This window comes from Hyperolius riggenbachi, chromosome 6 (genome assembly GCF_040937935.1).
Source record: "Hyperolius riggenbachi isolate aHypRig1 chromosome 6, aHypRig1.pri, whole genome shotgun sequence".
Lineage (NCBI taxonomy): Eukaryota > Metazoa > Chordata > Amphibia > Anura > Hyperoliidae > Hyperolius > Hyperolius riggenbachi.
The window spans coordinates 368307777-368330842 of NC_090651.1; the positions used below are offsets into that span (position 1 = coordinate 368307777).

The following is a 23066-nucleotide window of genomic DNA, read 5'->3' on the forward strand; positions in this document are numbered from 1 at the left end:
TAAACAGTAGAGGGCGCTCTACTGTTTAAACTTCCCCCAGACAGGAAGAAGGGAAGCATGCCGGAGACCAGAGCAGACCAGAGCGGAGAAGAGCGGAGACCCGGGAGTCACGCCGGCGGAGCAGGTAATGTATGCGGGATGGGGGGGGGGAAGCGGCGGCGGCAGCACCACCACAGATTGTGAACGGTTTCAGGCTGAAATCGGTTCACAATCTGTTTGCAGTAAAGGCAGCCATACGATCCCTCTCTGATCAGATTCGATCAGATAGGGATCTGTCTGTTGGTCGAATCTGATGGCAAATCGACCAGTGTATGGCTACCTTTAGAGAACGGGCATTTTTGTCTGCTCTCCGCTCATCTCTAAACGGACAGTGAATGGCTCCTATTTTATAGATATTTTATCACACTTGTCACTCTGCAACGGATCTGAGGAACCATTGCAGTAAGTTGACCACCCTTCTGTGCAGTCCATGAAAACCCCGGGCAGGTGGATGCGCCTGCATCTGTCCCAGGCTACACGTCCCACCGATCACCACCACTCGCTCCCTGTACACAGAAGAAGCATGGGGATCATCATTGGGCTGCAAAACACCAGTGTGAAACCTCAGCAATGGAGAATTCTCATTGGTTCATAGTGAACCATTGAAAATTCTCTGTTGCTGGGGAGAATTGGCCTAATGCAGCCTATGGAGAGCCCCATGGTCCTGCTGGCCTCCAGGCTGAATATAAAGGAACAGAGCAGTGGCGGGACAGGTGAGCGGCAATCGCTTAGGACAACGGGTGGTTGGCACAGGGTGGATGCAAAATGGGCCTTGTCCATTAGGCATCTGCTCCTAGAATTGCATGTGTATTTCAGTAGTGCATTCCTGAAAATTGCTTGCTAATCTACAAAGTGTGCACCCAGCCTAAAGGTGACTGAGCTCTGTACAGACGCGTCACCAGACTATAGCGTAGCGACATATTCTGTTATGGAGGGATGATGGATGGCATGAGAGAGCTGGGGGTGGTTTGTGGAAACGGCCGTCTGGCCAGGTGTGTGGAAACGTCCGTCTGGCCAGGTGTGTGTCACATGCATAAACCTCAATGCCACAGTTTACTGTCCACAGATATAACAACCCTCAACCAACAATCAATATCTGGGCATCCAAAGTCCTAACCTGCTGAGCTGTGCGAGTTCACCGCTGTCAGACATCGTCTTGTGGACCTCCTGAATCTTCCCCGCCAGCTGCTCGGACAGCTCCTGCGTCTGGTTCTGTGTGGACCGCAGCTGTATGGTGACCTGCACTGTCTCCGCCCAGCCCTCCTGAGGAAGAGGAGAGACCATGTGACCGCAAGAGCAACACAAAGGGGGCCACTGCAGATATCTTTTAAAGTATATCTGAAGTGAGAGGAATATTGAGCCTGCCATTTATTTCCTTTTCAACAATGCAGTCCTACTGAACCTCTGCCTCTAATACTTTTAGCTACAGACCCTGAACCAGCATGCAGCAGATCAGATTTTTCTGACTGAAGTCTGACTACATTAGCAGCATGCTTGTTTCAGGTGTGAGTCAGACACTAATGCAGGACTGCCAGGCAACTGGTACTGTTTAACAGGAAATAAATATGGAAGTCTCCACATCGCTCTCACTTCAGGTTTCTTTTAAATCAAATTTGAATTAATCTCAAGTAACAGAAATAGAGCCTTTGGCATAACAAGAGGAACCCTACAGAGAAAACTGCATGTAAGTATTCAGAAGTTCCAGAGTTTGGAGAAGTAATAAATACAGTGGTTTGCAAAAGTATTCGGCCCCCTTGAAGTTTTCCACATTTTGTCATATTACTGCCACAAACATGAATCAATTTTATTGGAATTCCACGTGAAAGACCAACACAAAGTGGTGTACATGTGAGAAGTGGAACGAAAATCATACATGATTCCAAACATTTTTTTACAAATCAATAACTGCAAAGTGGTGTGTGCATAATTATTCAGCTCCCTTTGGACTGAGTGCAGTCAGTTGCCCATAGACATTGCCTGATAAGTGCTAAGGACTAAACAGAGTGCACCTGTGTGTAATCTAATGTCAGTACAAATACAGCTGCTCTGTGAGGGCCTCAGAGGTTGTCTAAGAGAATATTGGGAGCAACAACACCATGAAGTCCAAAGAACACACCAGGCAGGTCAGGGAAAAAGTCATTGAGAAATTTAAAGCAGGATTAGGCTACAAAAAGATTTCCAAAGCCTTGAACATCCCATGGAGCACTGTACAAGCGTTCATTCAGAAATGGAAGGAGTATGGCACAACTGTAAACCTACCAAGACAAGGCCGTCCACCTAAACTCACAGGCCGAACAAGGAGAGCGCTGATCAGAAATGCAGTCAAGAGGCCCATGGTGACTCTGGACGAGCTGCAGAGATCTACAGCTGAGGTGGGAGACTCTGTCCATAGGACAACTATTAGTCATAAACTGTACAAAGTTGGCCTTATGGAAGAGTGGCAAGAAGAAAGGCATTGTTAACAGAAAGCATAAGAAGTCCCATTTGCAGTTTGCCACAAGCCATGTGGGGGACACAGCAACCATGTGGAAGAAGGTGCTCTGGTCAGATGAGACCAAAATGGAACGTTTTAGCCAAAATGCAAAACGCTATGTGTGGCTGAAAACTAACACTGCATATCACTCTGAACACACCATCCCCACTGTCAAATATGGTGGTGGCAGCATCATGCTCTGAGGGTGTTTCTCTTCAGCAGGGACAGGGAAGCTGGTCAGAGTTGATGGGAAGATGGATGGAACCAAATACAGGGCAATCTTGGAAGAAAACCTCTTGGGAGTCTGCAAAAGACTTGAGACTGGGGCGGAGGTTCACCTTCCAGCAGGACAATGACCCTAAACATTAAGCCAGGGCAACAATGGAATGGTTTAAAACAACACATATCTATGTGTTAGAATGGCTCAGTCAAAGTCCAGATCTAAATCCAATCGAGAATCTGTGGCAAGTTTTGAAAACTGCTGTTCACAAACGCTGTCCATCTAATCTGACTGAGCTGGAGCTGTTTTGCAAAGAAGAATGGGCAAGGATTTCAGTCTCTAGATGTACAAAGCTGGTAGAGACATACCCTAAAAGATCGGCAGCTGTAATTGCAGCAAAAGGTGGTTCTACAAAGTACTGACTCAGGGGGCTGAATAATTTTGCACACTCCACTTTGCAGTTATTTATTTGTAAAAAAATGTTTGGAATGATGTAAGATTTTTGTTCCACTTCTCACGTGTACACCACTTTGTATTGGTCTTTCATATGGAATTCCAATAAAATTGATTCATGTTTGTGGCAGTAATGTGACAAAATGTGGAAAACTTCAAGGGGGTCGAATTGCAAGCCACTGTAAATGTATATGGGCATAGAGTGAGCGAAACCTTCCTATGGCTCAGTGAAGCGGTTCACCACAATGGTCAAAGGGGAGGGACTTCCTCCTGACACTGGGAGACTTTCTCAAGACACTCTTAGAAGTTCATCTTCTTCTAGTTGTCGCTCTAGGTTAGGACAAAAACTCTAGCTAGCCAGTGATCATGTACTGCATCACCAAATGCTGTATATCAGAGTCACTTTACAAGATGAATACAGTTATTCCCCCAGTGATCTCTATATGTAGGAGAACTATCTGCTGAGTGGCAGCTGCAGATTCCACACTGACCTGTATCAGACTGTTGAAGGAAGGCAGGACTCCCTGTGAGCTGTGAATCCCGCTCTCATAGGCCGACCTGAAACACAGACAGTTCATATTCAGGCATGAAAGTGGAAGTACGGAGGATGCTGGATGCAGCTGCTAACACAACACGGTCTATAATATGATGTGACCCAGGCGAGAGTGGAAAATCCTAAACATTGAATGAAACCAGTGCAGGTTTGCTGGATCACTTGTGATATCCCTACTAGAGATCGGTGGAGACACCTTGGATTCTATTCATATCAGCATTTAGGAAATCACTTTGCGGCAGGAAGCCATCGCCTGGCCATTAAGAAAACGTGACATACACGGGCAGCGTCTGCTGAGCATCATAATTCAAGAGCAACCACAATCTGCCATCGCTACTGCCGCAAGAGAGGAGAGCCCCTCCCTAAACTAGAATTATGCCATGTCGCTGACTGCAGGGATGGGCTCACCAGTGCTTACTCATCATTCAAATGAGCTTTCATTGCCGCAGCCGAATTACAATTACAATTCCCCATGATTCCACTGTCCGCCCTGCGTTCCAAACGTCTTGCACGCGTCCTATTGGTCGCGTGGCAAGCCTCACCACAGCGCACTTCTTCCTTCAAGCCGGAAAGAGGAAGTGTGCATGGTGAGTCTTGCAACCCGTCCAATAGGAAGCGTGCAAGACGTTTGGAACGCATATAAGACAGTGGACTAATGGGTAAGCAACCCCCTCTCTCCCAGGCACACACCTGAGGCAATCAAGCCTCATTTTAATCATGAATTCTAGTAGCTCACTACTCGGAAGCTCATCCCTGGCTGACTGTCCCCAGAGGAGCTTACAATCTAATCCTACCATAGTCATAGTCTAATGTCCTGCCATATTATTATTATGTATTTATATAGCACTGACATCTTCTGCAGCACTTTACAGAGTACATAGTCATGTCACTGACTGTCCTCAGAGGAGCTCACAATCTAATCCTACCATGGTCATAGTCTAATGTCCTACCATATTATTATTATTATGTATTTATATAGCACTGACATCTTCTGCAGCACTGGACAGAGTACATAGTCATGTCACTGACTGTCCTCAGAGGAGCTCACACTCTAATCCCTACCATAGTGATCTGTCCTACCATATTATGTTTTTATATAGCACTGACATCTTCTGTAAATATTGCACCAAAGCCATTAAGTGACCTTATTTCACTGCCAATTATCTCACAGTTGGATAGATAACCAGTAGCCAAAGTGTGCAGATCTGCATGTGGGGATCAGGTTTTCCTCATCATTACTTCCTTATGGAGAGATTACCGGGCCCGTTTGGAGATCTCCAGGCAGTCTCTGGAGTCCAGGCCGTCCCCTGTGGTCTCAGTAAAGCTGCTGCAGGTCTCGGAAGGGTCAGTAACCAGAGAGGACTGGAGCTGTCTGAGGTCCCGCGTGGTCTCTAGGGCGAGATGCTCCAGGGAGGAGATGAGGTGGCCGGGGGGATGGGAGCTCCAGACGTTCTGTGAGAGGAGGAAGAAATATATTAATATAGAGAAATGGTTACCTGCCTTCCTGTTAAACTTAAAGGGAAAATCACGTAATTACTGTAATAAAATGGCGCACTTTTTACACTATTCATAAATGATACGAAATCTATCAGGAACTGGCGTTGTGATGCCGACTCTCCACCCCCCCCCCCCCCCCCCAACTGTTATATGTGCCCCCAGCGTCTGCGTATTATAATGCTTAAAGAGAACCCGAGGCAGGTTTTGAATCTTAAAGGGAACCTAAACTGAGAGGGATATGGATGTTTCCTGTTAAACAATACCAGTTGCCTGGCTGTGCTGCTGACCTCTCTGGCTGCAGTAGTGGCTGAATCACACACCTGAAACAAGCATACAGCTAATCCAGTCTGACTTCAGAGCACCTGATCTGCATGCTTGTTCAGGGGCTGTGACTAAAAGTATTAGAGACACAGGATCAGCAGGAGAGTCCGGCAACTGGTATTAATTTAAAAGGAAACATCCATATCCTTCTCAGTTTAGGTTCCCTTTAAGAGAACACAGAGGCATGTCCTGTGCATAATCACATGCCTCTGTCTCTGTATTGCCCTCTAGTCCCCCCCTGAAAAAAGCCTTCTATTTACCTGCAGCCTGTCATTCAGTCAGCACTCTCCCGCCTCCAATCGGAAGCTAAGCCGCCACCCAGGAAGTACCTCCCAGGTCGCGGCTGTGTTCAAAATACTCAGGTTCTCTTTAATCTGTCCGCCGTATTTCTGCATTGGCAGAGACAGCGGCCGGGTATTCTGTTGCTTGTGATATTTTTCATGTCATTACCACACCCAATCGGCCGCGGCAGCCCGAGATTTACCAGCAGGTCTGATCGAAATAGGTTGAATCCAGGGCTGTGGAGTCGGTACAAAAATCCTCCTCCTCCTCAGTTTATGAAACTACCAACTCCGGGTACCCAAAATGGCTCCGACTCCGTGACTCCAACTCCTTAGTCTAATTTTTACAAAGGCTATGAATTCGGTTCAAAAATCATACGACTCCTCAGTTTATGAAACCACCGACTCCAGGTACCCAAAATTGCTCCGACCTCACAGCCCTGGTTGAATCATCGATCAGGCATGCTTGTTATGCGGCAATGATAATTATCGAATCAGATGGCGAACTGGACGCCAAATCATCCGATGGTTGGCCACCTTAAAGGACAACTGAGGTGAGAGTTATATGGAGGCTGCAATATTTATTGCCTTTTAAACAATACCAGCTGCCGGGCTGTCCCGCTGATCCTCTGCCTCTAATACTTTTAGCCATAGCCCCTGAACAAGCATGCAGCAGATCAAGTGTGTCTGACATTATTGTCTGATATAACAAAATTAGCTGCATGTTTGTTTCTGGTGTGATTCAGACACTACTGCAGCCAAATAGATCAGCAAGACTGCCACGTAAATGGTATGGTTTAAAAGGAAATAAATATGGCAGCATCCATATACCTCTCACTACAGCTGTCCTTTAACCATCTTAGCGGTATGGACGAGCTCAGCTCGTCCATCGTCGCCGATGGCTGCCGCTCAGGCCCTGCTGGGCCGATTTCGATGAAATAAAGAGCAGCACACGCAGCCGGCACTTTGCCAGCCGCGTGTGCTGCCCGAGAGGGTCCCCCCAGCCGCCTGAGCCCTGCGCAGCCGGAACAAATAGTTCCGGCCAGCGCTAAGGGCTGGATCGGAGGCGGCTGACGTCAGGACGTCGGCTGACGTCCATGACGTCACTCCGCTCGTCGCCATGGCGACAGGAGAAGCCAAACACGGAAGGCTGCTCATTGCGGCCTTCCGTGTTAATTTTAGCCGCCGGAGGCGATCAGAAGAACGCCTCCGGAGCGCCATCTAGTGGGCTTTCATGCAGCCAACTTTCAGTTGGCTGCATGAAATAGTTTTTTTTTAATTTACAAAAAACCCTCATGCAGCCGCCCTGGCGATCTTAATAGAACGCCAGGGTGGTTAAGCATCTCTGCCACTCTGTCAGCTGAACACGTCGTCTCCCTGTTCGCACAAAACTGAGGATAAGTCCAACTGATGCGGACAATTCATGTGTGATGCAACTTCTACGCAAATATAGGCAAGCCTGAAAATGCAGCAAAATGTCCCAGCTGCATAAATGTTAAAGCGGTATTGTCATCAAATTTCAACAGCAACTGGTCTGAGTGTATTAAGTGATAAAGATGGCTAATTCTGCATTCAAAACTTGCAAATTTTTTTTTTCTGCTGTTATGGTTTGGAGTTATCACATACTTTAGGAGCACTGGCCCTAGTGCCAAACAGTGCCAAAGAGATGAATGCTGGGAGTTATTTTTATCTATAATATATTCCTCCTCTTCCATTCCTTGCCTAGCTCCTTATCAGACACACCCTCTGATTACTTGTGTTTACAAGCAAGGCTGAGGTGACTCAGTGATTGGATGTGTAAATAATAATAAAAAAAAAAGACAGTGCAGTTGTTAGTATCCACCTCAGTGGGAGTGTCTGAAGACTCTGGGAGGAGGGCAGCTAATGAATACACAATGAGCAAAATAAGGGAGGGGGGAAAACAAGAGTCAGGGAGGATATGATACAGCATTAGCTTGGCAAGATGGCCACTGCCTAGAAAAGGATTTTCTGCTTTTCCTTTATAGAATTCACAGTGTGGCTTCTAGGAATGAGCAAGAACAAATCCACTAAATTGTCCTGAAGTGTATAGGGGGCGTGTGCTGTGCATACTGGGGAGTGTGCTGTGCATGCACCCAAGTCCCCGCCTCTCTTCCAATGCGCTCCATGCTGCGTTCCATCTTCTTGTACTTACACTTTCTAAACTGGGTGTTCCGGTTTAGAAGGCAGAAGTGTCAGAAGATGGAACGGATCGGAAAAGAGGCGGAGACTTAGGTTAGTTAAAGCGGACCCAAACCAAACATTTTTTTAATTCAAAATATTTAGTTGCACCATACAAAGATAAATAAAACCCTCCTTCTTCTCTTCTCATAACTAGGGTTATACAGGAGGCAGCCATTACTTCTGAGCTTAGTAGGAGGTTTTGGATCATGGGTGTGTTTGTCATCAGCTACCCTCCCTCACAGGGGCGTCGTCTATGTGAAATCCTCACACAAGCTGAGATCACCTCCCCTGTGACATCATCAGTAGCAGCCTGTGTTTTGTTTATTATCTCCTCCACCAGTCTGCCGGATTCTGTCCCGGCAATATGAAAGAAAGGGAGGGGTTCCTCCAATAAATGTAAAATATTTTATATTTGGCATCATGCAGCTGAAAAAAGGCTGCCATTTATTATTGCAATTTAGAAAATAGATTGTATTTCTGAAATCTTGTATTTTTCATTTGGGTCCACTTTAACCTCTCCATATACAGACCACACCCCTCTCCACGATTTCCCTTTTCCCTCAGTCATACTGGCTCATCCCTAGCGGCTATAGGCTGCCTGGTAGAGGACAGGCAACTTAGGACGACATGAAGATTAGTGATGGTCTAAGAGATGCAAATAATTTCGAGTTGATGCAAATGTATGCGAATTTTTATGGAAATTTAAAGGAAAAAACTTAAGTCAGAAAAAAAAAAAAGGCATTTACTCACCTGGGGCATCCCTCAGCCCCCCGAAGCTGGATGGTGCCCTCGCAGCCCCGCTCCGATCGTCCTGTCCCCGCCGGCGGCTACTTCCGGGTTCGGCGACAGCCGCCGACAGGCTGGGAACGCGGCTGATTTTCCGCGTTCCCAGCTGCTATATCACCCTCTATGCTGCTATAGCGTATATATATATATATATATATATATATATATATATATATACACTATAGCGTATATATACGCTATAGCAGCATAGAGGGGTGATATAGCGGCTGGGAACGCGGAAAATCAGCCGCGTTCCCAGCCTGTCGGCGGCTGTCGCCGAACCCGGAAGTAGCCGCCGGCGGGGACAGGACGATCGGAGCGGGGCTGCGAGGGCACCATCCAGCTTCGGGGGGCTGAGGGATGCCCCAGGTGAGTAAATGCCTTTTTTTTTTTCTGACTTAAGTTTTCCTTTAAGCAGCTTGAAAATGAACCAATCAAATCCTGCTGATGTGAAATTCAATTGGTTTATTTTCAAGCTGCATAGATTTGCATCAACTCAAAATTATTTGCATCTCTTTGACTATCACGAATGATGATCAATGTACAGGTGTAGTTTTATCTTTCAATAAAAACACTTGACAACATAATTAATCGGTAAATAAAAATAAAACCGGTTTATGCACATTTAATGTAAAATAACATTTAGCTAAAATTCATTAAAAACAAAACACGAAGACAATAGTGTGCCTGAACGTGACTATACTCACCTCAGCCAAGCTTATCCACTGCTGGTGTGCCAGAGAGCGCAGCTCCTCCCCTCCGCTCCTGTGCAGAAGAATCACAGAGTTACAGAGCGCAGAGGATCCACAGACAGAATATCACAGACGAGGAATGCTCTACTCACAGCGCTGAGCTGGAGATGGAGTCATCGTAGAGGGAGCGCAGGAACTGGAACCGCACCCGACACACGGCCCTCACCTCTCTCTGCAACACGGAACACACGTTACACGCATGCTAACCAGTGTTATGTAGGCTTGTAAAGAAAGACAACAATGCATTTCTGGGAACATGCGTCCTAAAGAATAAGTGCAGCAATCAACTGACCACCCCAAGCTCTGCAATCAACTGCCCACCCCGAGCTCTGCAATCAACTGCCCACCCCGAGCTCTGCAATCAACTGCCCACCCCGAGCTCTGCAATCAATCAACTGACCACCCCGAGCTCTGCAATCAATCAACTAACCACCCCGAGCTCTGCAATCAACTAACCACCCCGAGCTCTGCAATCAACTAACCACCCCGAGCTCTGCAATCAACTAACCACCCCGAGCTCTGCAATCAACTAACCACCCCGAGCTCTGCAATCAACTGACCACCCCGAGCTCTGCAATCAACTGACCACCCCGAGCTCTGCAATCAACTGACCACCCCGAGCTCTGCAATCAACTGCCCACCCCGAGCTCTGCAATCAACTGCCCACCCCGAGCTCTGCAATCAACTGCCCACCCCGAGCTCTGCAATCAACTGCCCACCCCGAGCTCTGCTATCAACTGCCCACCCGAGCTCTGCAATCAACTGCCCACCCTGAGCTCTGCAATCAACTGCCCACCCTGAGCTCTGCAATCAACTGCCCACTCTGAGCTCTGCAATCAACTGCCCACCCTGAGCTCTGCAATCAACTGACCACCCCCAACTCTGCAATCAACTGACCACCCTGAGCTCTGCAATCAACTGCCCACCCTGAGCTCTGCAATCAACTGCCCACCCTGAGCTCTGCAATCAACTGACCACCCCGAGCTCTGCAATCTAAAATAAAAGAATAACATTAAAGGGAACCTGAAAGGAGAGGGATATGCAGGCTGCCATATTTATGTACTTTTAAACAATACAGATTGTCCGGTTGTCCTGTTGAGCCTCTGACTCATGTTTAGCCATAGACCCTGAACAAGCATTCAGATCAGATGGTTCTAATTGAAGTCAGACTGGATTAGCTGCATGCTTGTCTCAGGGGTGTGATTCAGACACTACTGCAGCCAAACAGATCAGCAGGACTGCCAGACAACTGGTATTGTTTAAAAAAGTAATAAATATGGCACCCTGAAACATTATTAGTGTCACCATTGGTCCCTAACTGCATGCTGTAGAGAAAATCCTCTCATTCTATCCGAGTGCTTCCAAAGACGGGTGTCCCAGTACAGCGCATGTGCAAGTTTGGACGCATGCGCAGAACGGATCCGCTTGTCTCCGAAGTACTCGGGAGGGTGAGAGTACTTCCGATGCCTTCACGAGGACTCCTGAAGGCGTATTCAACCATTTGGGTGGGTACCTTTCACAGGGGACAGCGGTGGACTGAGGGCATAGGTGAGTATCTTTTAGATGTTCACTTTAGTATTACTTTAAAAGTGGAGCTGAACTCTTGCACATGACAGAAGGAAAACAAAGAAATGCACCCTGTATGTATGTAGAGAGTTTAGCCTAATTCCTCCTCATCTGTGACTAATCACAAGTTGCAATTTGACCCCTTAGCTGTGTCAGCTGACTGCCGAGGTAGAGATCTCATTTGTAAACACAGGATGTTAACCCCATGTCTGCTTCCATGAAAGCAGGAAGTAGACTCAATGCAGATGTATCACAGGATTTGTGTCAGCTGTAACAAATAAATGTTTTTCTTTATAGGTTATTATGCTATTGCATATCTTTTAGAGCAGAAAGGAAGTTCTGAGTTCAGGTCCACTTTAATAATCCCAGTCAGAGAGGTGTGGAAGTGACGTACCATGACCTCAGGCTCCGGTAAGGTCGCAGCAGCTGTGCTGCTATCCAGTGAGGGGAACAGGACTTCCCTCTGGGCTGCTCTGTCAGAACAAAACATAAAAGACAAAATAAACACTGAACATCTACCAATCCTGACTGGCCACATAAGAATGTCACACAAGCATGCCGTACCGGCTGACTTCCTGCAGCTGCTCGCAGCGGTACTGTATCCTGCTGTTGCTATCCCGCAGGGAGTCAAACTCCGCCCCTCTCTTCTTATTGAACGCCCGCAGCAGGAGGGAGCGCCGGCGGAGATCCTGCGACTTCTCACTGTTCAGTTCTGCTGGTGAAAAGTCATCCATTAGAGCTAGTGTCAGTCAACAAAAGAGGGGTGCTGAGGTACTGTTATGTGGGAGCTTCAAATTTTAGGCAAAAACACTTCCGGCTGTGAAAGGAATAGACCACCAAATATACTTCAAGGGCCAGGTAAACATTTTTTCACAGGCAACGTATTGATTCTGCCTATTTTGGCTAACTCAGAGAAAAGTGATTTCACCCCTGAAGGTTAGGACCCCTGTCTTATGGGGTTTCTTTGGATTTTTTTCTGAGTGGTGTAGACCAAACTGCCCCTCCCCACATCACATCTCCTGGGCCATACTACTTCCATAGGGAACAATGTAAGGCAAGCCACAACTCCTCCCCACATCACCTCACATCCCCTGGAACATACCACTTCCACAAGTAACAATGTCAGACAGGCCACACCATCTACCCATATCAGATTCCACTTCCTCAGATTCCCTGGACCATACCTCAATTCCACAGGAAACAATGTAAGGCAAGCCACACCCTCTCCCCACATCAGACCCGGCTTCCTCACATTCCCTAGACCATACTACTTCCACAGGGAACAATTTAAAGGAATACTGTAGGGGGTCGGGGGAAAATGAGTTGAACTTACTCTGGGCTTCTAATGGTTCCCTGCAGACATCCTGTGTTGGCGCAGCCACTCCCCAATGCTCCGGCCCCGCCTCCGATTCACTTTTGAAATTTCAGACTTTAAAGTCTGAAAAACACTGCGCCTGCGTTGCCGTGTCCTCGCTCCCGCTGATGTCACCAGGAGCGTCCTGCGCAGGCCCAGTATGGTCTGTGCCTGCGCAGTAAGCTCCTGGTGGCACTAGCGGGAGTGAGGACACGCCAACGCAGGCGCAGTGGTTTTCAGACTTTAAAGTCTGAAATTCCAGAAGTGAACCGGAGGCGGGGCCGGAGCATCGGTGAGTGGCTGCGCGGGCACAGGATGTCTTCGGGGGACCGTTAGAAGCCCCGGGTAAGTTCAACTCATTTTCCCCCCGACCCGCCTACAGTATTCCTTGAAAGGCAAGCCACACCCCCTTCCCACATCAGACTCCACTGCCTAACATTCCCTGGGCAATACCACGCTTCCACAGGGAACAATGTCAGAAAGGCTGTGCCCCCTCCCCACATCAGATTCAGTTTCCTGTGTCTTCACGTCCCCTGGAACATACCTGGTCTTTACAGGAACTGTAACGCAAGCCCCACCCCCTTCCCACAACCTCTGCAATGCATTCTACAACTCCAGGAGCTGAAGCCACACCTCTCCATGATGAGGCCAACAGGAAGCAAGGGGTAAACTTCCTCACAGGTAATAAGACATCAAGAAAACCACGACAGTCGCTCTCCCCCACCCCCACAGTATCGGGTGTATAAAGAAAAACTATTTGCCTCCTCTTCAGCGTTAAACCTATATTAAAGAGGCCCTATAATGACATGCAGCAGAATGCAGTACATTTTTCAGGATAGCCACTGTTATGGTAATTATCCTGGTTTCAGCATCAGAGACACTTCCTACATCTATTTATTGCGGTATATATTTATATGTAGCCCCGCCCTCTCCATGCTTAGCCTAGGCTGTTTAGTTATGCAGAATTCTCCTCCCACAGAACTCTGGGAAACTAGATTTTTCTACAGTCTTTGAAACACAGTAAACAAACATTCAATAGTGTTGCACCTGCCAGCTGTGATACATTTAAGAATGTAAATTGGGGAGTGGAAAGATTTTACAATGGCAAACACTGACTAAATAACGCATAAAGTATTAATGTCAAGTAAATTATTGTATTCATTAAGCGGCATTCAGTAAAGATCCTCTTTAATCTCCATTTTCCTTACCTTGGCCGATGATCTCTCTCTCAGCGCTTTGGATCTGTTCCTGCAGGTGTTGCAGCTCTGAGCGCAGGTCAGCGATCTCCCGACACAGCTGCTTCCTGTGCTGCTGCTCCTCCTCCTCCGCAGAGCGCTGTGCCTGCCAACAGAGTGGAGTGTGCTTATACCAGACTTTGGCCCGCCCCTGCACAACCAGACCCCCAGCTACCTTTATGCCAGAATCTCACCCGCCCCTGCACAACCAGACCCTCAGCTACCTCTATATCAGACTATTGCCTGCCCCCGCACAACCAGACCCTTGGATGCCTCTATACCAGACTCTGGCCTGCCCCTGCACAACCAGACCCCCAGCTACCTTTATGCCAGAGTCTCGCCCACCCCTGCACAACCAGACCCTAGTCTACCTCTATATCAGACTCTGGCCTGCACCTGCACAACCAGACCCTTGGATGCCTCTATACCAGACTCTAGCCCACCCCTGCACAACCAGACCCTTGGATGCCCCTATACCAGACTCTGGCCCACCCCTGCACAACCAGACCATCGGCTACCTCTATATCAGACTCTGGCCCACCCCTGCACAACCAGACCCTAGACTACCTCTATATCAGACTCTGGCCCGCCCCTGCACAACCAGAGTCTCGACTACAGCTATACCAGACTCTGGTCCACCCCTGCACAACCAGATCCTAGACTACCTCTATATCAGACTCTGGCCCACCCCTGCACAACCAGACCTTAGACTACCTCTATATCAGACTCTGGTTCACCCCTGCACAACCAGATCCTAGACTACCTCTATATCAGACTCTGGCCCGCCCCTGCACAGCCAGAGTCGACTACAGCTATACCAGACTCTGGTCCACCCCTGCACAACCAGACCCTAGACTACCTCTATATCAGACTCTGGCCCACCCCTGCACAACTAGACCATCGGATGCCTCTATACCAGATGACTGCAGGCCTTCAATTCCACTGGCCGTAATCTCTCTGCCATGAGAGACTGAGCTACCAGCAACTAGCTACTAATCGTAGTAGCTAGTCTCAGCAGCCAGTCACTAATCCTAGTTGCAACTAGTCTCAGCAGCCAGTCACTGGTCGTAAATAACTAGTCTGAACAGCCAGTCAACTAGTCATAGTAAGTAGTTTCAGCAGCCAGTCACTAATCATAGCAACTAGTCTCAGCAGATAGTCCCTAGTTTTTCACCTGTTCAGTGTGCTATACTACCAAAACTCAAATCAAAATTTGGCTAGTTACCTTTTAAATGTTACCTGGAGGTAAATATGACATGATGAGATAACCGTACATGTACAGGCCCAATACTACATGCAACTAGTCAGCGTTTCTTACTTCTCACTGTAAGGGTTAATAATTCAGGGCTGGAAATTAGTCTGAACTTTCGCTGATAATTGTTTAAAGGTTGTAAATCTGCTGTGTGGCTATGCATAGCTGAGAAAGGGGTACTTACCTCAATAGAGGCTTCCCCGGTCCTCCCCCACCGGCCCATTCCAGTGCCGGGACCTCCAGACAAGCCCTCGTGCCTGCACAGCAGCATGGAGCTGACCTAGCTCTGCCTTTTCTGCCGAAGCCTGAGTGCAGTGCGCCCGTTCATGTATGGGAGCACAGGAGAGCGGCCACAAACCTTCAGGGGGTCTTGGTACCTACGAGGGGTCTGGAGTAGGATGGGGAAGCCTCAGGAGGATCTAAACTTTGGCTGAAACAGCTCCAGTGCGTGGCAGCCCTAATGTTTTGACCGGTGAGAGATTGCATAGAAGCAGGACTTACCTCCGAGTGCTGCAGCTGCTGGTACCTGGGCCGCCAGTCAAGTTATAACTCAAAATACAGATGTCATATGTAGCTGCATAGAGACCATGACAAGGACCACCAGGGTGACAAGTGCCGTGTGTACATCCGAGCCAGACCTACAATGGCCACATCTGCAGATGGACTAGGAGTCTCTGCTCCACAACAGGTCTCCTATGCAGCCATCACCAGAAGCTTTTATTAATCTGACATCCAGATACGTGGACTAGTCCATCTCCACATGGAAGACCCTTGAGGTTTCCTTTCCTTTTTAATTTTTTGAACAGCACGATAGTGTAGTGGCTAGCACTCTCGCCTTGCAGCGCTGGGTCCCCGGTTCTTCCCGTGTCTGCGTGGGTTTCTTCTGGGCACTCTGGTTTCCTCCCACATCCCAAAAAAATACAGATAAGTTAATTGGCGTCCCCCTAAATTGGCCCTCGACTATGGTACATACACTACACAATACATACATAGACATATGACTATGGTAGGGATTAGATTGTGAGCCCCTCTGAGCGACAGTTAGTGACAGACATTATATACTCTGTACAGCGCTGTGTAATATGTCAGCGCTATATAAATACTAAATAAAAATAATTAAAAGCACCTCCTGAACACAGTAGTACAATCCAACTGCCAGAACGGGGCACCACAAGGGGGCAGGCTGGTATTCATGGTACGCTACATACGCCCAACCAGCGATGAAATGTGGCATATGTGGTGTCATTTTAACCAGAACTTGCCAAATACAGTATTTTGAAGTGCTTTAGCACTGTGGCGCTTGTCATTTTGGGTGCCCAATTTTGGCACGTGGAATATCAGTAAATTTTCCCAAATATTCTACATTTTTACACTGGCCACTACAATAGTAAAATACCAGTAAATAATAACCCTAACCACCCACCCCTCTGATGCCCAACCCTAACCAACCCCCACACGCCTAATCTTAAAGCGGATCTGAGAGGAAAAACTAACAAGTAACTTGTCTATATAACTTATCTAAAGTTTAGTTTGCACAGCAAATCTAGCTGCAAACAGCTTCAACATTTTATGATTCCTGTGATACAATGAGGGCAGCCATGTTCTGTTTGTCACAGGCTAAGGGCTGGAGATGCTATCAGCTTGCCTGTGTGTAAATTCAGTCCCTTCTCCTCCTCCCCTCTGCCTCTGAAATCTCTGGCTAGTAACCTCCTCTTCCTCCTGCCCAGACTGAGCTCCCAGAAGCCCTTGCTACATGGAGTGCCAAGGCACAAAAAGAGCTGTGGGCGCGGCTTGTTTAGTTTATAGGGAATTAGAGTATTAAAACAAAACAAAAAAAGTATTTGGCTTGAGGAATGCCCTATAAACTATATGAAAGGAGCACAATTATGCAGTGAGTAAAAGTTTATCTCGGATCCACTTTAAGACTCCCTCTCCATGCCTAACCTTAAAGTGAACCTGTAAAGGAAAAAAAGTTGCCCCTAGGGGATACTTACCTCAGGAGGGAGAAGCCTCTGGATCCTAAAGAGACTTCCCCTGTCCTTTGCAGCAGAGGGGAAGCTGCCCCCCCCCCCCCCCCAAAGATTTCCTTGTCGGCGTGTGCAAAGGCGAAGTAGAGTCTCTCCGCTCGGGCTCCGGTGATAATAGTTGGGCACTCAGACTTCCTGCTTCCTCCGTATCCCTCCCACATTAGGGGTGCTTTAAAGGGATCCTGTAGGGGGGGGGGGGAATTAGTTGAACTTACCCGGGGTTTCTATTGGTCCCCCGGAGGCATCCTGTGCCTGCGCAGCCACTCCCCGATGCTCCGGCCCCGCCTCTGGTTCACTTCTGGAATTTCAGACTTTAAAGTCGGAAAACCACTGTGCCTGCATTTCCGTGTCCTCGCTTCCACTGATGGCACCAGGAGCGTATAGCACACACGCCCAGTATGGTCTGTACCTGCGCAGTACGCTCCTGGTGACATCAGCGGGAGCGAGGACACGGCAACGCAAGCGCAGTGGTTTTCAGACTTTAAAGCCTGAAATTCCAGAAGTGAACCGGAGGCGGGGCCGGAGCATCGGTGAGTGGCTGCGCGGGCACAGGATGTCTGCGGGGGACCATTAGAAGCCCCGGGTAAGTTCAACTCATTTTCCCCCAACCCCCCTACAGTATCCCTTTAAAGAGAACCAGAGATGAAGCAACCTCATGTATTTTACCTTATAAATCAGTGGGAACATGACAGTAAACACCTAATCTGCTCTTTGTTACATTGTTCTCTGTTTAATTTGCCTGTTATCACCTCTAAGATAAGAATCCCGACTAAGCAGTCGGTCTGGCTTTGCTACAGAATAATTATAGCTGAGACTGTGTTCTTTTCTGTCCTTAAGTCCAAGCCTGCCCCCTGCTGGCTTTGCTCAGGAATCATTATAGCTGAGTCATTATAGCAAAGCCAGAATCAATGCTCAGTTCGGGATTCTTATCTCAGCTAGATAACAGACACTTTTAGCAGTGAGGATGGAACAGAGAGCATGGTAAATGTTTTCTCTAATGTTCCCACTGATTTCTATGGTAAAATACACAAGGGTGCTTCGTCTCTGGTTCACTTTAAGGTGGCCACGAACGATCAACCAATTTCTAGGGAAAAATCGTTAGAGCGATCAGATCATTCTAATCGGAAGTGAAATATCGTAATACATCGTTCACCACACCATCAACGGACCAATCTTTGCTTCCCATCTATCACAGCAGACAAAAAAAACCAAATCTTGGATCGCCGACAATCCAATCAGATAAAAGTTTGTAATCAAATGTGCCCGTCAGCGGACATTATTCACAACCAATCCGATCAGAATGATCTGATCGCTTCAATGATTTTTCACTAGAATAGAAATTGAACCGTTAGTGGCCACCTTGACTTGTGCCAACCCAGGTCATACAGCAGGTCAGAGTGTACTGAGCAGACCTGCAATGTGCTGCGAGATCAGGTCTAATCTCCCCCGAGCACAGAATCCCAGCTACTCCCTGTCAGAAAGCCAAGTGTCACCCCCCCCCCCCCAGTGTTCTCCCCCCCCAAAATTTTCCAGCTGGGTGGCATGCAAAAGTAGCCGAGTGGCACAAAAAAGTTTGCGGGTGGGGCGAGATGAGAGAATGCAGGGCCGGTGCTTCTCTGCGCAACTCTGCTTACAGCAGAGGAGGAGGTGAGCTGATGACAGCCGGGTGCTCACCAAAACTAGCCGGGCGGAGCACCCAGCTAAAAGAGCCTGGGGAGAACACTGCCCCCGCTCCCCGTTTGGTGCTGAACCTTATAACTTGCATATTACTGATGATGATATTGATCAGCAGATATCTGTGACAGACAGAAGACCACAAGTCCAGCACTGAGCAATAAGGATACCACAGGAGGTTGCCTTCAATGTGCCTCGCCGTCCTGCAAGACAAACACACAGAAGTCAGTATAAGGCACAGGGGGCATCGTGTATACATGCAGTCACAGAGAATGGAAGGCTAATAATGTCAGGCTATTTATGATACGGACACATGAACTGTAACCGGAAGCAGGGCTGTGGAGTCGGTACAAAATCTTCCGACTCCAACACAGACTCCTCAGTTTATGAAACCACGACTCCGACTCCAACTCCGGGTACCCAAAATGGCTCAGACTCCGACTCCCCGACTCAAACTCCTTAGTCTGATACTTAACAGGGCTGTGGATTTTGTACAAAAATCATCCGACTCTGACTCCTCAGTTTATGAAATCAACGACTCCAACTCCGGGTGCCCAAAATTGCCCCAACTCCAACTCCACAGCCCTGACCGGAAGTATAAAAATCAAACTCTAAGACTTCCTACGAAAAATAAACTGTATCATATGCCCAACTCTGAGTTCAATATCGAGATTTCTCAGTACATTGGTACAAAGAGTGAAAAATCATGACAACTATTTTAAAAACAATTTATTAAATATACATGAATTTATTAGAACAATTGCAAATCAAATTAATGAATGATACAAAATACTCAAAATACTTCTCAATATAAGCTTACTGCACAATGTAAGAGCAAAATTGACTAGAACATTAACTAATCAGACAAGAAATCACAAGTAATGTAACCACAAGCTATCATATATATTTTACTTCTACTGTAATTTGGAGCACAATTTAGCTTGCGAACCAGGGCTGTGGAGTCGGGCAATTTTGGGTGCCTGGAGTCGGAGTCGGGGAAAAATGCACCGACTCCGACTCCTAATGAATTTGTAACTGTAATTAAAATAGAAAAATATGATAAAATGTTCTATTTCTCAGATAATAGTCATTAAAAATAATGTATATATACAGCATATATACAGTAATAGCTGTGCTCAGTCCACAAAAATGAAATAAACCAATCAAAATGAGTTACTTGCGCTGCTTCAATAAAGCAGTCCCCGTATTTTTAAAGTCAGATATACACATCTGATTGTGACTGTATATATGATGTGTACACAGGAATCTCTTATATATGTTACGGCCAGAACCCGAAGTTTGGCCACTTCTAGTTCTGGCCGGCCACTTCGGGTTCTGGCCGGCCACTTCGGGTTCTGGCCGGCCAATGCGCGAAGTGGCCGCAGCGCAGCGGCCAATGTTAGAAATGGAATGTTTCCTTTTAATATTAATATAGTTTTCCGGCCGTCTCTGGCCAAAATGTAGCAAAACAGTTCGTTAATTGAATGAAATGAAGCTGGCGGCTCCGCCTCCTCTCCTCCGCCCCTGCCTCTTCTCTCTCTCTTCTTCGGGCAGCCGGCGGGGACACGCGTGTCCCCGAGAGTCGTTCGTGGCGCCAGGAAAGCAGAGCGGGGAGGCTGCAGACATTGCTTCTGCCGGCCCCCGCTCTGCAGGGACGAACGACAGGATTGCCTGCCGCTACGAACGACTCTGGGGGGGACACGCATGTCCCCCGCTGCCAGTATCGGGGAGAAGAGAGAGAGGCAGGGGCGGAGGAGAGGAGGCGGAGCAGAAGCCGGGCGGCTTCATCCTTCTACATTGCCGCCAGCTTCATTTCATTTAATGAACGAACTGTTTTGCTACATTTTGGCCAGACACGGCCGGAAAACTACATTCATAATAAAAGGAAACATTCCATTTCTAACATTGGCCGCTGCGCTGCGGTCACTTCGCGCATTGGCCGGCCAGAACCCGAAGTGGCCACACTTCGGGTTCTGGCCGTAACATATATACTAAATAACGTCTATGCTGTAAGAATAAAGCCTGATGTGTAGCTGTGTCACTAATAGAGATGGTCAATGAGATGGAAATAATTCTGCATTGATGCTGATTTATGCAAATGTATGCACCCCCTTTGCTCATGAAATCAAATAATTTGATATGTTGTTAAAATTTGGTTTGGTGACTACAAATTAAAGGGTAACTGAGACGGATGAAAAGAAAAAAGCTTTATACATACCTGGGGCTTTTTCCAGCCCCCTTCAGGCTAATCAGTCCCTCGCTGTCCACCTCCACCACCTGGATCTTCTGCTACAAGTCCTGGTAATTCAGCCAGTCAGCGCTGTCCGGCCGCATGCCGCTCCCACAGCCAGGAACATTCTGCACCTGCGCAATAGTGCTGCGCTCCCGGCGGCGGACTGTGTGCATGTGCACTACACCAGACTGGCTCAAGTACCTGGACTCATAGCAGAAGATCCAGGTGGTGGAGGAGGACAACAAGGGACTGATTATCCTGAAGGCGGCTGGAGGAAGCCCCAGGTATGTATAAAACTTTAATTTCATCTGTCTCAGGTTTACTTTGTTACACAGTAGTACTATACTCTACATATGCACTCCCCACAGAGATGCAGGGAATCCACTGAGAATGCTGTGCACATTGAACACAGAGGTGTTGTCTGTCACCCATAAACTTTGTTCAGATTGTGCATGAAGAATGTGTAATAGAGGAAGAATCTCCTCATTCCCCTGCAGAGTACCTGCACATCATTCTTACATGTACCCACAGTTACATTGCCTAGGGCCTGATAGGTGTTCTTTGCTCCGGTTTGTACCTTTTACAAGTGCTCTTACCAAGGACTAGTTTTAGTCTAAAGGGAATAAATATAGTAGTCTACATATCCTTCTCACTTCAGTTGTCTTGTAAAATTCCTAAGCGTTGGCAGTTAAGAGACAAATTTCACGTTACATACTGTTAATCAACAAGATTGTAATATGCAAATTAGAGGAGTCGGAGTCGGTGGAATCCTAAACTGAGGAGTCGGAGGATTTTTGGACCGACTCCACAGCCCTGTTGCGAACAAAGGAAAAAATGGAAGTCACCTGACCTTTCTAAAAACTCCAATATGTAACCACAAAGCAGCATACATTTTACTTTACTGCAGACTCAGTCACAAAGCAAAATCTAGTTTGAAAATGAGAGAAGGAATATGGAAAACTGACTTGATCTGTTGTAAGAAATATTATTTAATCTATATTTCCCTATCAAGTCATAAGCTTGGACTTCAAAAAATAATAAAAAAAAAAAATTAATAACAAAATTTAGGGAAAAATGAACCCAAATAAAATACGGATATTCAGTTTCCAATGCCGGGAAAGAGTCGGTACAAAAGTGTCTGTGGAGTCGGTACAAAAATCATCCAACTCCAGGTACCCAAAAATGACTGCACAGCCCTGGTATTTTTCCCCATCAAAAAAGGCAGATTTAAAAAACACAAAACCCAAGAAAAATGCAAAACGCAGAAACGTACACGGCAGTAAAGTCACAGTTTTCGGCACAGACCAGTGTGACGAAATATGTTGGGTTTTTAGGGCAGTGGCTGAAATTTTTTTAATGTGATTATTATAGACAATTTAGTAGTTGGGGAAGAAGGCCAGGACCAGTAATAAAATCACCTTCCCAGTCATCACTACAGCGACCTCTGATTGCCCCTCCTTCTTCCCAACTGGTTTGGTAGCAAATTTGCATAATCACCTGCATTCCTATAGATAAGTAATTATTAAAGAGAACCTGAGGCGGGGTTCTCACAACGAAATTCCCATACAGAGGCTGGGTCTGCCTATAGAGCCCAGCCTCTGTTGCTATTTAGATCTAGGGATTTTATTCTCAGAGCCCCGCCTCGGGTTCTCTTTAAAGGGAGGGTTCACGGTAAAAAAAAAAAAAAAAACTACTAATCCACCTTACCTGGGGCTTCCTCCAGCCCGTGGCAGGCAGGACGTGCCCTTGACGCCGCTCCGGAGGCTCCCGGTCTTCTCCCGTGGCGCACCCGACCTGGCCAGGCCGGCTTCAACGTCGGGCTCTTGTACGCTCCAGCGTGCGTCTCTCACGGTCGCGCTAACGTCATCGGAGGTCCTCCAGGCTGTACTGCGCAGGCGCAGTAGTTCTGCGCCTGCACAGTACAGTCCGTTTGATGATGTCAGCACGACGGCGTGAGACGCACGTTGGAGCGTACAAGAGCCCGACGTTGAAGCCGGCCTGGCCAGGTCGGGTGCGCCACGGGAGAAGACCGGGAGCCTCCGGAGCGGCGTCAAGGGCACGTCCTGCCTGCCACGGGCTGGAGGAAGCCCCAGGTAAGGTGGATTAGTATTTTTTTTTTTTTTTTTTACACCGTGGACCCTCCCTTTA

The 23066-nt window shown here is 47.5% G+C and overlaps 1 protein-coding gene across 1 annotated transcript in view; it reads right to left on the bottom strand.

Annotated features, from left to right (window-relative positions):
* Nucleotides 1-23066, bottom strand: part of HAUS5 (HAUS augmin like complex subunit 5) — a 43128-nt gene that overhangs the window by 17108 nt on the left and 2954 nt on the right. The window contains exons 4-13 of the mRNA XM_068243242.1: nt 18856-18888; nt 15486-15510; nt 13706-13838; nt 11708-11855; nt 11538-11616; nt 9670-9749; nt 9533-9590; nt 4997-5190; nt 3677-3743; nt 1157-1302 (exon numbers count right to left, since the gene is read on the bottom strand). Coding sequence (XP_068099343.1) covers nt 1157-1302; nt 3677-3743; nt 4997-5190; nt 9533-9590; nt 9670-9749; nt 11538-11616; nt 11708-11855; nt 13706-13838; nt 15486-15510; nt 18856-18888 — 963 coding nt within the window. The remainder of the gene's footprint in view (nt 1-1156; nt 1303-3676; nt 3744-4996; nt 5191-9532; nt 9591-9669; nt 9750-11537; nt 11617-11707; nt 11856-13705; nt 13839-15485; nt 15511-18855; nt 18889-23066) is intronic.